This window comes from Dermacentor variabilis, chromosome 4, assembly GCF_050947875.1.
Source record: "Dermacentor variabilis isolate Ectoservices chromosome 4, ASM5094787v1, whole genome shotgun sequence".
NCBI lineage: Eukaryota > Metazoa > Arthropoda > Arachnida > Ixodida > Ixodidae > Dermacentor > Dermacentor variabilis.
In genome coordinates this window covers 57,084,105-57,098,381 of record NC_134571.1, presented here as the reverse complement: position 1 = coordinate 57,098,381, position 14,277 = coordinate 57,084,105, and the positions used below count along the sequence as shown (strand labels likewise).

Here is a 14,277-nt window from a genome sequence, read left to right as displayed (position 1 = left end):
GGCATATGCCTGAAGCTGTGTATCCGTCATAACTTGGTTTGCAACTGTCAAGTGCGCAGGAAGGGAGAACAAACACAGTAACAATATTAAAGTAATGCTTCAAAATAACAATGGAAGTAATACTTACAGCTTTCTATCTCTATAGTGCACGCTTGTCTGTCCATCGGGAAGTATCTGAGATCCATTGGGCAGCTGGCAGTCACCGTCAGTCTGCAAAATGAAGAGAAAGAAGACCGAGTCCGCCGTGAGCCCACGTCTTGCAAGATGCAAACAACAGCAAACAAGGATGGCGTTTCTCTTTGTTAAGTCGCCGCTTGGAGTGAAATATGCTACATTAACATGAGAATAAGGCGGCTCATTGTTTGGGGAATTTAGTGCTAAGGTTAGAATGAAAATCTAGCTCAGGCATAAAGAAAACCGTGGGGCTACACCACATTTTTTTTTCTTTTTCTAACAAGTAGGTGCTTCATAAAAGCAAAGGTGCCTGGAAAAAAGATGAAACAAATGAAAAGAAAAGAAAGCACATTTGAAATGAACATCCCGCTTACTAGCATGCATGGCTGTTAACAAGGCCAATATCTACTATTTCTTATTACAGCCAGATGTCTGTCTTCAAAAACAACACCGCCACGGGCGATATTGCTTTTACAAAATTCATATCGCTGTGTCTTTATCTACAGGCGTTTCGATTAAGGAGATCCTCTTGACGTAAATACATGGCATCTCCTCTTTCACAAACTTGAAATGCGAAGACACTGTGTCGTGAAAGCCGGCCTTGGCTGTTACTGGCGCGTTATGGATATGCGGTAACGTGAGCTGAAAGATAACGGAGTAAGAATTTTAGCTTGCTGCCGATGGATGTAGTGTGTCCCACGTTATCTTGCAGCGAAGACATATAAATATGAACTATGGCGGATTGCTGGTATGTTCCATGGGCTTGTGAATTGTGCGACCATCTTTGAATATTGTAGCGCGTAGCATCGCGTTATTGTGTGAATTTTTCTCAAAAAAAGTTTGTTCTTCTTTTATTTTTTATTCCCTTTAGCCCTTTCCCCAGCGCAGGGCAGCCAGCCGGTACTTACACTGGCTAACCTCCCTTTCCCTCTCTCTCTCTCTCTACCTTACATCACACTGGTAATGCGAATCTAAAGCAACCACAAGGAACGCACTATCGTCACTGCGCTTCGTTGGTCAGAAGAGGGGTAACAGTTTGTATAGTTGAATCGGTCGTAAATTCAGAACAAAATCTATACCAGCTGAGATTTCAACATTCATTAGGGCAAAATGCGAAAACACGCGTGTGCTTAGATTTAGGTGCCCGTTAAAGAACCCCAGGTGGTCGAAATTTCCAAAGTCCTCCACTACGGCGTGCCTCATAATCAGAAAGTGGTTTTGGCACGTAAAACCCCATAATTTGAACATTCATTAGAAATGTTTGTGAGCCCCGTGGAAGTAAGGGATTATATAAAAGAAGAGTGGACTTAAAGAGATATGTATTAGACGTTTGCACACTTCTAGGCACTTTCGTAAAAATAAGAAAATATAGAAAAAAACCCACGAGAGCTGGAAAAATCGGCCTCCTCCGTACCCACTCTTGTCCTCCAAAAAATAAATTGAACTAGGACATGCTATGCCGACGCTCCTCGCTACCATATATAAATAATGTACAAGCAACCATTTTAAATAAGGTTTCTCGGAGAAATACGAGGTTTTCCAAGAAGTACATCAAAATTCAACATACTCGAGTAAGTTTCAGCGCACACCGCACGCACCAGCAGTCCGCCGGCAATGCCACGGTCGTTGTGTATTCTCATGGCTTAGCGTACATAGGAAGACAACAGAAAACGAAGACGTACAACAGAAAGTTCACTGCGTCTCAGACAAGAGCCCGACAGCCGGAAAACAGGAGACCGCTCTTTTTAGACGTACCCCGCTCTGAAAAGCCTACATCTGCACTAATCTAGAAGAGGAAAGCAAATGTTCCAGTCTTATCCAAACTCGCCATAGCTACCTCAAAGAGGGCGATCTTCGAAAAAAAGAAAGAACAAACTTTATTTGGTAAACATGGCTCCCACAGCCGTCCCGTTCCCTAAAGGCACGTGAATAGTCTGAAATAAGAAAGTAGAAAACAGGTCAGCATTTCGAGCTTAAGGAAAGGAGAAACATTACATTTAAGAAGGCTCCCAGAAGGAGGAAAAAATTTAATCTCGACAGCCAATATTTGCTCAGGTTCCTCCTAAAAGCTCATTACTTATTCGTTTCTCTCTTTTTTTCCCCCTATTTTCAACTCACGCCCTGTCTCTCCTCTTCATAATTACAGACGTGCCTACCTCCGCCGTTCCCCTGCGAGAAGGTTTTGAGTGTTTGCGGTACGGACGCTCGTGCCCAGAGTTCTTGTGCCGCGTAGCCGTTTGGTCAGTGGTTTTTTGACAGGTGAGCACATAGTTGAGCTAGCGGTCTTAAAAAGGCACTCCTGTCATTGTATAGCAGTGCACTGTGGCGGCAGCTCTAATAACCGGAGCGAACGTTGCGCAAGCGTCATAACACGCAGTTGAGTGAGTTCTTTGATGAAACTTAGTGCGCTGGTCACGTTTGGCAAGCAGTTTTGTAAAAGGCGAGTCCGATGGTGAGCAAGCCGTTTTACTGAAATTCATTTAGTAGGAGTGTGGCGCAGCTGTAATAACTGCATTGAGTGAGTGAGTGAGTGAGTGAGTGAGTGAGTGAGTGAGTGAGTGAGTGAGTGAGTGAGTGAGTGAGTGAGTGAGTGAGTGAGTGAGTGAGTGAGTGAGTGAGTGAGTGAGTGAGTGAGCGAGTGAGTGAGTCATTTTATCATTACAAACGCAAGTCCTGAAGATGCTCAGATGAGAGATGAATCAGCTTAGGGCGCCCTGTTCTGGAAGCACAAGACGCTGGACAGAGATAATTCAATTATTTTGATATCAATTATATGGACACTGTCGTTATCTGTCGTTTGCTGTCGTTATCATCGTTACCGTGAGGTTCCGTGTTTATTCAGGTATATGTATGCTATATGCCACGCCATAGTCTAGGACATGAGGTGTATGCAGATTATATTGCCATACCAATCTGTCACTAAACTGGCTCATAACACGCCTTACATTTTTGAAACAACTATTTATTCTCCAGAATTTTGGGAATGGTAGCCCACAAACAATTGTCATGAAACAAAGCACCGACGGTTCATGCCTTTTATCCAAAATATTCACAGACTTAAATATTCACAGCGCAAGACAATAACAGAGCTCAAACCTGAAAATGATGTAATTTTATTGGCACGGTTGTGCACTATCTCCGGCATCGGCCCAGAAAATAGGTTTGAGACATACCCGATATGAAATAGTGGTGGTAAAGTCACTAAGAAAGATGTTGGCTTTAATGAATAAACAATATAAATTGTCGAATGGCAGAATTGAAACAGGGGACCTCTAGGACAACAGCTCGTTTTTACTAAGCTTACGTTCACTTCAATTCATACTGCCACTACAGCTACGAGTCTGACTCGTATTTCTATCAGCGCTATTCCGATTCCATTCCAATGCTCTTCTATTTCACGCTTCGGCAGTGTTCAGAGTAGCACTCCGTCCACGTTATCACCGGGATCAACTGGTCATGAACGGTGGGTGATAAGAAAGAAATTTGATCAAGCGAAATGCATTCATATATTTACCGGGCGCAGTTAGATTGCCCCGCACGTGAAAAAAACATGTTGTGTGATGCGCTTTCTGAGGACAGGGGGAAGGCCCGATAGAGAAATGATCATTGGACCATGTTAAAGATTACACTTCATCGAAGGCAATCCTCAAGGATCGAGGTGTAATCGACTGAGAAATGGAAAGTGCATAGGCTGGTTACTTCACGATGGGTAACGTCGATGGATTGGTCGTCAGAATCAGTGACGCAGCAACTCTCTTTGAGGCCTGCGAGATCGGTCAGTGAACTGCAGTCTCCGACGGCTCAGACTTTCCACTTCCACACCAGCCTATGCAACAGAGTTCATGACAAGCTTGCGGAGTCGCTGCATCTGCGTTGGAGCTATGACGGTGAACGGGATTTTAATTGGCTTATGGTTGGCAAGGAATCATCACTAGTAAAATATCATGTTCACGTATTTCATATAATTCCAGAGTATGTTGTGGTTGCTATGAATGGTTGTAATTTGTGGAAAGTAGCGCAACTGGTGCAAACATCCTGCCACAGCGAACAGTGCAAGAAAATGGCCTGCTGGTGTGCTGCTTGGCATTTTGTTAAATTAGATATAATAAGCGAATGAGCCCTGCTGCTTGCATTGCATTGTCCAATGATTGCTGCAGCTTGCAGTGATTATCCTCGCGGGGATGACTGTCAAAATACCTCGATTTGTCTCAGGTAAGAGGAACCTTGAAAGGAGGATAAGTAATTCGGGGAAGTGGTGAGATCGCTGGTCGCGAGGAGACGATGAATATTTGTTTTGAACTATGCGATACATGTGCGACATTTGTGGGAGGTCATTTCCACTTACTGAACGATCGTGGCTTATGGCACCATTTACGCTGAGAAGTTGATTACATCTAAGTCACTGATACTTCTTTTCGCGATTACACCTTTCGTATGCTATACTTTTGCAGCACGTCTCCTGGTTTAGAAAGTGGTGGGCACCGCGGAGACTGGAACCGAAGAATTTGAGCAAGTTAACCCGAGGCTCTGTCTTTACAAAACGCCTCTACGTCATGACAAGTACCTCTGGCCAGGCAGCGGTGGAGTTCCAGGTAAGCTTGTGTTAAACATTTTTTAAAACGTAATATTTGGGAGACGTTGACGCTTATAATGGATATCGGCTAGTGCTTTCTATATAGCACAAATACATCCCAATATTTCAATTTTTTTGTCTAACCATGTTTCGTTGTAACCAAGCACTAAAGTTTGTTTTAAAATGTGCGCAATTCGCGTTGTGGTAGGGGAAGTTCCACTGCAATATTTTTACTATGCACTTATCGTGCTGCCTAGTTAACTGCAACATTTGCATTGATATTGCAGCGCTATTGCAGCGATATTGCAGTAACAAAGTATCCACTGAAATGTTGTTAAGCGAAGTTGTTTGCTTGCTTTTCTAAGCTCATTTAGACTGTTTAGACATGCGAAATTATGACCTTCTTTTAGTTGAATGTTCTGAAATGGAGTGTCATGGTAATCAGTTACGCTGCTGGTTCATCGTGCGACACGCTTTCTTTTAAAGGGTATCTTTTAGCAAGGCGAGGAAGTACATCTTAGATATTCAAAACAACTCAACTGTAGGACGATGCCGCGGCTGATGATGATGACGACTCCGACAATGAAAAATGTTTCACTCAATACGAAAGGTTTCGGTCTCCCCTCTGGGTGGTTACTAACTTAAGAGGAAAGGACGAAGTTAGAGCTTGCTTCGAAGTGGGGAGTTAAATGTGCGGAGACGTCCCAACAAAGTGCTCGTGTAAGCGGTACGCGTGACAAACTATTGCATAAAACTTAGTTTGACATAGCTTTTTCAAGGTGAAAGTGCTTGCTTTTGTATTACGTCTACGCTACCGAACTGATTGGAGTTAACTGAGGGCGCTTTTTTCCGGAGCCCTTAATGAAAGCTCCCGTTTGGCAACACAGGCACAAGTGCGGACAGACCTGTCATGGAGACGTGTCAAGCACGTACTGAAGAGAAATGTTCCTGAACTGTATTCACGATGCAGTTTCCAAGAAAGGGCCAATTTGAAAAGCATCGTTATTTATATGTTATGTAGACCGTCGCCCGCTTGCATTAGGGGATATGCAAAATAGAGGAAGTAGGCTTTTCGACACCGTGACCCTGCCCTGTGCAAGATGGCCAACGTCCCGCACGCGGCACCATTGAGCCGAGGGTATACGCGCGCAAACAGCGAGGATGCAGAAAGGAAGAGACGGTGACAACGACAGCGACCGCTTTTCGCACGTGCCTGCTTTATGTTCACTTCTAGGGCGGCGTCCGCCATCTCGTGTGAGTGAAACAAGATGTGTGGGGGAAGCGCATCTGCGGACTTTCGCATATCTCCTCACACCAGATGGTTAGTGTTCTGGTTAAGGAAGATGTAAATGGAGTGTTCTTCACCAAGAATGCTTTAAACAGGTTGAACGATACGGGAAAGGCAAGCAAACAAAGGGCGACGGTGCAATGAGACGAGCTATACTATTGTCGCAGAGGAGGCTCTCTCCCATCACGCAGCGCCATTTTCCAGAAATCACTTTTCATTTCAAAAATAACTTTTCAAATATCATACATCACCACTTTTCAAAAAAGCACAGACTGCTAATAATTAATAACATCCGATATAAAAAATTAGCTATGGTTGTATACCACAAAGTTAAATCTAACCCAACTGAATTTTTAGATAAATTTCTAGAGAAAGATCACAGCCACAATTTACGACACATAATCTACAAGAAAGATCCGCTTCGTACTAACTGCTGAGCACAAAAATTAGTATACGAAATTCCTGACTTCCTTAACGAATACCCCACCATAATGACATTAATTGAAGAAAGCTCTTTCATTCATATATTTAAAAAGAAAATGGACGTCTACCTTTCGAAAATCCAAAGCTAACTTTACAACACTTTCAGTTCTTTCTTTTATCTTATATAACTAGCATATGCTACACTTGTCTATTTCTTTTTTTCTTTTTCTTAGCTATAGCTGCTCATAAGGTCTCCTTTTGTTTTCGTGTGCAAATAATCTCAATATACACTTTGCGTCTAATGGCACGACTTCTTTAAAAATCAGGAAGTGTCTTCTTTTTCAACCTGTGTTCATACTTATGTATGACTGGTTATTCATATGTGTGTAAGCGGTTGATCGGCGCTCTGTCAGGCTTTCTGTGCCCTTACGCCGATTCCCTAGGCAGCTACGTATACTGGTTGTCTAAAATAAATGCGTTTCACGCCTCACAGCCTCCATCAGGACCTGCAAGTGATATTGCTCCCCTGCCTTCTCCGCACGTATGAGCTGAGGGTCTACGTGACGTTTACATCCCAACCTCTTTTCTCTCTTCCATTCTCTTCACGCTGCACGCAGTGCGTGTGGGATGTGGAGACGACTTGTGACGTCATCGCTGCTGGCTGTGAGCGCGGCTTCTCCGAGAACGAAGACGCGCGGAATCCACGTTGAATTTTCAGCTGTTTTCTCTGCGTAAATCGGTCTAATACTTTTCAGGCACGGTCGTCACCACGTGAGTTACGCACCGACCAAACCTGGCTATGGGGCCCCTTTAGCAACCTGAATCACCTACTCGCTCCGGTCACGTGTTAGCACTGTCCCTCATTTTGTTCTAAATGTCAATATCTCCATTTTATACAGCACGCTCTACTGACTCACTGGCTTTTCTGTTGCTCAAACTTAGTTTCAGTGAAACCGACAGGATATTTGTCTCGCAGCACGGACGAACGCGCTCAAATACAGTTTTAATCGACAATGAGCAATCACCTCCAGAACGCGCTGTTCGCGCTTTGGAACTGTCAGTTGCTCCCTTTCTACGAATACAAATGAAAATTATGTCTGTTCCTGCCGTATAGATCACCGAGGTAGCAGGTTACAGAAGGTTGGAAAATACCCGAAGTTCAATGTAGTTTTTAAAAAGCACCTACTGCAGTTCATACTCAGGTTTTCATCAGATTCAATGTTAAAAGCCAGCTGTCAGGACGTTCGGCTTTTTTTTTTTAATTCTGGGATATATTTGTCACAGTTTCCATGTACCACTGAACAAATTCTGCTCTAGTTTCAGACTAAATTAAATTATGGGGTTGTACGTGCCAAAGCCGCTTTCTGATTATATGAGGCACGCCGTAGTGGAGGACTCCGGAAATTTCGACCACTTGGGGCTCTTTAACGTGGGTTTGGGCTACTGAGCACGAGGTCACGGGATCGAATCCCGGCCACGGCGGCCGCATTTCGATGGGGGCGAAATGCGAAAACATCCGTGTACTTAGATTTAGGTGCACGTTAAAGAACCCCAGGCGGTCGAAATTTCCGGAGCCCTCCACTACGGCGTGCCTCATAATCAGAAAGTGGTTTTGGCACGTTAAAACCCATAATTTTTTTCTTTAACGTGCACCTAAATCTAAGTACATGGGTGTTCTCGCTTATTGCCCCCATCGAAATGCGGCCGCCGTGGCCGGGATTCGATCCCGCGACCTCGTGCTCAGCAGCCCAGCACCATAGACACTGAGCAACCACGGCAGGTTCTGGTTTCAGACTGGGCGCTGTTCCATCATCGTCGCCTGCTCCCAATGCCTGTCGCCGTCAGTTAACATAAGCAGCTGATACTACGTGAAAATCAGTGTATTATTTGGCTCTGACACGGCAGCCTTATCGAAAAGTCAGGAAAGTTCACAGTGAGCGAAGTCGGCGATGCCTAATCCCCATGATATTCCTCATTATATAGCCCATTAGTTTTACTGTTTACTTGTGTGCTCGTATAATTTAATCCTTTGCATGTACCCTTCCGCACGTATTTCGTTACACACTTCGTTATGACTGGTTGGGTATTTAGTATTTTCTATGGTAGCGTGTATAAGCGTGACTGAACGAGGACGTAGAAAGAAACAGATACACAGACAGACACAGACTACGTCCTCGTTCACTCGCGCTTATACACTCTAACATGGATTTTAACTAGCCCGCGAACGTGTTTTAACCAAGTTCATTTCTAGTATTTTCTCCTGTTCTTTGTATAATCATACAGTATCATGTTTTGTATACATTGCTGTATGTATGCTGTTACATGTGTTATGATTCATCGCCTATCTAATTCATGTTTGTAACCTACCCATGGAACGTATCACAATGATGAGGCAGTAACCGTAAGCAAATTAAACAAATATTTCACATACCACATTAGTTAATACATGATTGACCGATTACCTTCGGTTCCCTCCTTCTTCCCCTCCCCCCCCCCTCCCGAAACAACTGTAACAGAACGGCCGGAAGCATGTTGCTCCGAAACTTTCGAATTTGTCCTCGAGTTACGTAAGCAACGAGAACAAGGTGACTTGGAGAGTAAGAATAACTAAAAGAAAGAAGTAAACCACGCTGCGTAACTTTTATCTGTTTTTGTCATGTATGCTTATTAGCAATCTCTAAGCTGTCCTTCTATCTCGACTTGTACATCAAACGATGCCTTCCTAAAGGTCGCCGCAGTGCTGGAGTGATGGCGTGACGTTGTGGCCATCAGTTGGAACAAGATCTACGCCGTGCAAGGATGTCCGTAAATGAACGAAGGAGAAAAAAGAAAGCGCACGTGCATGTATGTATCTCTGAGAAACAGAAAAGCGAACGTGAACAGACGGACGAGAAAGAAATGCTGCGGTCACTGCCAAAAATAAAATAAACAGACAGCAAGAAGAAAGCTAACCTGGCGTCGATGTCCACGTAGACACGCACCCGCAAACACAGCGAGAGATCTCCTCCATAAGTTATGGGAGCCGCAGAGGAAGAGAAATGGACACATTCGGAAGGAACGGGCCGAGCGGCGACGGACACAAAACGAAGAAAGCCGTAGCTACTACAGGCCGGGGGTGCTTGTGCACTCAAGTCCGAGATGGACGGGCAGGAGACGAAACGCCGGTAATCCTATCAGGGGCCTCTCGAGTCGAGCCAGCGTGCGAGAAGACAGGCGCCCACGTAGCCAGCGACCCGAAGAACACATCGGCCCACAGCGGTCGCGTAGAAAAGGCAACGCGAATAGCAGCAACGACAGCAGCAGCAGGAAAAAAAGAAGGGAGCCTTGGTTGGCGGCGAGAGAATAGTCCGAGACGGTCCTTCTGCCCGGCGGGCGGATTAGCAACGGTGCTCGGAGCCGGTCGGACCGTGTTGATCATGGGCAGCGTCGCGTATAACACCCTTCCCGTGTTAGGCGCGCGCGAGTACAGAAACTGATAGAAGGTGTAACGGCCGCGTGAAGGGAACGGAGAACAGCTCTCGCTGGCTATACACGACGGCTGTGCACACACGTGCACGCAGGTACAGACACGCGTAAGCTAGGCCGCGCGCCGGCGGCGTTTTTTGCTACATGGGGGCAAGATATAGCCCGGCGGCCGGAAAAGCACAAACTGGGAGAAGCCGTCTCAACGTCCTCCTTGCCAATCATGCGCGCCGTTTACGTCATTCTTCTTCGGGTTTACTGCCCAAGTGCGGAGAGCGCGCAAAGAAGAGGCGCTATCTTGGGTTCGTACTCCTTCTGGCCGTGATCGGGCGACGACAAACAAAGGATACAGAAGTGCTTTTTATGGCCAGGTTGAATTCCTTCCTAAGGCGGAGTGCGTTTGCGGTGAGTAAGCGGCGAAGCGCGCAGCGGACGATGTCGTCCTCGTCGGGCCACCGCGTGTACTTGCGAAACACGTTGCGCGCGCGAGCGTGCAGGTATTTTGTTTTGGTTAGAAAGCAGAGAAAGAGGAAGGATTCGCCGTAACCTTAAAGAAAAGGTGTGCGCGAACTAAAAGCCGTTCGCTGAAAGCGTGGACGTGCCATTACATAGAGAACAGCTTATTTATTCATTTATTTATTTATTTATTTATTTGTAAGACCCTCAAGATACGTAGTAGTACATAGTAGTACATTATCTACATACGGGCCGGAAATGTAAGTTGTAAACGAAGAGTCTCGAAATTAAGGAATTGAATTGGTTATAGGAAGCACGTAACAAAAGAATTTTGACAGATCAGCAAAGTGCAATTTCTCACATGCATCGCGACAGCCTTCGTATACTTGTGCCAACACTGCTAATTCCTGCATTGATATTTCGGTGTCACAAAAAGGGTTTCGCGTGCTAGTCCAGATAATGTGTGCTAGCACATACACGATAATTTGTGATGGCAAGTACGAAACAAGAAATCACGGGATGTTTTTCGAGCCATTTGCAATATCGAAACCTCTTTCGCTAGCCCACGAAGCCAAGAAGATTTCGCCAGAGCCATGAATAACACCTCACCCAACGAATACAGACCGGCCTGACGAGCTAAGTTGATTTGCGACAAATGAATTAAAGCATTGATTGCGCTTGATGCTGGGTGCAACTTCGTCGCGTCGATCCGTCACTACATGCGTGATCCTTCTGTCACGGGACGTACGTTCCTACATGGCCAACAACTGAATTTACACCATGTTAAAACAACTCTATAGTGATCATCTGCGCGTCGCCTCTGCACGATGCATTTCCTTTTTTAAATCTTTAGGACAACTGCGGCTTGAGACCACACTTGTATCGCCATCTCACCAACAGGTTGTGTAAGGGAACCGCCTTCCATGGATTGTAAAGGTTATCTTCAAGCTTTCGCACCGAAAAGCAAGCGGTGTTTAGTGTTGGCGCGTTTTTGTCTAAAGACGCGCGGTAAAGTACCGACGAAATGAGTGTATTAATTTTAGTAAAGTTCCGTCTTCCATTCGGGTGCGGATACGTTACAAATTTACTGATCGTTCACGTTGTATGAGATATAGGACACCGTTAACGGGAGAGTTTCAGAGGTACCAATGCATTTATTGTTGCGTAATTCACGCGACGTCTGGAACGGTTGATAGAACGCTCTCGCCAACACGAGTTAGGCATTAGTTAAGAGGTAGCACTAGCGTTGGCGCCACGTTACGTTATAATGCCCAAAGCTGTTGCAACTTGCAATCGCGAAAGAGCAAGATTTTCTCTACTCTAATGTGCTAAGCTCACACGTTTTGGTCGTGCGTGCTTCATATCGGAGCCAACGCGATTCACCTGAGCCAAAACGCTCACGCACTGAGCACCGTCGCGACGGTCGCAAATGGAAACTCAACACGACTTTCCCGTTAAGTTTCCATCGACACGACCGTTTCGCAAAAGCGCGGTCTGATTCCAGCTCTAATACGCAGGTTGGCGCATGTACGAGGCGGAAACGCCCCGAGCAAGGTCTGCGCGTAGCACGTCCTCCTATTCAGGGACACGGAGAATTGACGCAACTTGTTCGAAGCTTCCATCAATGCGAAGTTCTAATTGAAGCGAAGCAAAACAGTATATACATACGCGAAATGATGGAGTCATTTGCGCAGAGCCACGGTCGTGAAGCGCAATGTTAGAGTCGTTAGCGTGTAGCGGTGGGATCCGAGTGCAACGCAAAAACAAAAAGTAGGCGCCGCCTACAAACATCTGTGCAACACTGTGGAAGTCGAAAACTTTCGTCGGACGCCGCCGAGAAAGCACCCACATGGGGCGCAACCGTTTGAGCCTCACGCGGTACAGATCAGCGCACAGATCACGCGCTGTCAAAGACTGGCAACCAGGTTACGATGCAGGCTTTCGAACTCGTCGTTTTAGGGATTGGGATTTTCAGCTGTCGCACGCACGTTACGGAAGACCCGAATAAAACTGGATACATTTTCGCGTGCGCAGTTTTGAGCGCCTCGGCACGTTGCGTGGCTTGGGCGATGCTGCACAGATTTGTCGGGAACCGACCGCAGAAGCTGCGCCGCGAACCCGCGGCTAATAACTGACGAGCCCCTAACGAGTCGATAATTAAAACGAGGGCACAAGAGTGCACAGGTATGCAGGGAGCGAACGTGAGGTCTTCGTGGCCGCCATAGATCACAGGCGGCCGCGCACTTTGCGCAGGGTCCGCGGCCACCAGCTAAGCGACGTCAGGCCACGGAGTGCGCGCCCCGCTGCCACGCACGAAATGTGAAACGCCGCGCCACTGGCTCTGCCGCAACTGGGGCAAGGCCCGAGAATCGCGTAATTATGCCCGCACCGCCTTCGCACGCCCCAACCGCCGGTGCTCGTTGACGGTGTAGGCGTCAACGTTGAAGCACGCGCCGCGCTGACTGGCGCTTACAGTGCGCGAGCAGAAAATATTAAAAAAAAGAGGAAAGTGCTGAGCCTGGTCGTGACCCGCAACCTATATACCTGTGCCTTTCCTATGAGTAATGACGACAATCCGTGCGCGCCCTTTAGACCGAGTGGCACGAGCATGCAACGGCCTTGCTCGTGTTTTCTTTGGTTTATTTAACAACTAAACGAGAAAAAGGTGTGGAGTGCGAGCAGGTTCCCAGATTTTTTCTGTGTAGGCGCATCTTTTATTTACAGCACGCTTCGTTCTCATTATCGTTGACACTTTTTCGCCTTTTGTCTTCTCCCTCAATTTTCTTTTTTTATTTCATTTTTGTCATCACCACATTGGCTGTGCCGCCGCTGCTAAATGAAGTCGACCTTAATTTTTGTCGCGTCGATGAACGTGACGTCACGATGAAGAACGGAATAACAGGCCAGGAAATCAGGACAAGGACGCTTTCCGGGGTCTTCATAAACATTGGAAGTGAGTCGAGAGTGAACTGTCTGTAACACTCGCTCCCCCTCTCTCTCTCTCCCCTTTCGTCCGTCACCATCTAACCACTAGCCAGTAGCCATGTTCCAGAAGCTGAAAGTCAACAAAGCTTTTAGGTGCCTTTCCCAGTTCGTGCTGAAACATTCAAAGTCGAGGTGGGCGCCGACAGGTGGAAGCACGCTGTCGAATAAAAATTTTATAAAATTAGCTCAAATGCCCAAGAAAGACTGGCAGTCATTTGGATAAGTTAAATTTTGTCAAAGGTAGCCTTCTCCTCGCTGGCGTGTTAGTTTTGCCATCGTAGTTAGTTTTAACCTATTGAAGAATCGAATATCGAGTTTCGCAATATGTACGTGCTTCTACACACGCCTGTGTTGACTTGCTAACTATGGCGTTCTGCTGTTTAGCACGAGGTCACGGGTTCGACTCCTGATCTCGCACTTCATTTGGGGCACGCTACAAGAACACTCGTGTACTTAAATTTAGGCACACGTTAATGCACCTCGTGCGTAGAAAATTAATCCGGAACCTTCCACTGTGGCGTCTCTCATATCTCCAGCGTTTCCTTAGTACGTTAAACTTCAATCAATCAATCAATCAATCAGTCAATCAATCAATCAATCAATCAATCAATCAATCAATCAATCAATCAATCAATCAATCAATCAATCAATCAATCAATCAATCAATCAATCAATCAATCAATCAATCAATCAATCAATCAATCAATCAATGACAGGCGTCGTTCGAGTTAATATTTAGAGACGACGTTTCTTTGTTATAAGAGTAAAAAAAAATTAAGCTTCACGATTCGCAAAAGAAAGAAAAAATTAAAGGAAAAACGTGCCCCAACTTAAGGGCCTCTGAGAGACCGAATTTGGGAGTGTGAGCCGGTGTAACGAAAACGAGATTTATGAAGTCCATGACAAGCACGAGAGA

General features: G+C 45.8%; 1 protein-coding gene across 5 annotated transcripts in view; it reads right to left on the bottom strand.

Moving 5' to 3' along the window:
* Nucleotides 1-14,277, bottom strand: part of LOC142579192 (gamma-aminobutyric acid receptor subunit beta-like) — a 227,596-nt gene that overhangs the window by 62,399 nt on the left and 150,920 nt on the right. For all 5 annotated transcript variants that reach the window (XM_075689165.1, XM_075689167.1, XM_075689166.1 and 2 more), the window contains exon 5: nucleotides 128-210. In XM_075689165.1, coding sequence (XP_075545280.1) covers nucleotides 128-210 — 83 coding nt within the window. The remainder of the gene's footprint in view (nucleotides 1-127; nucleotides 211-14,277) is intronic.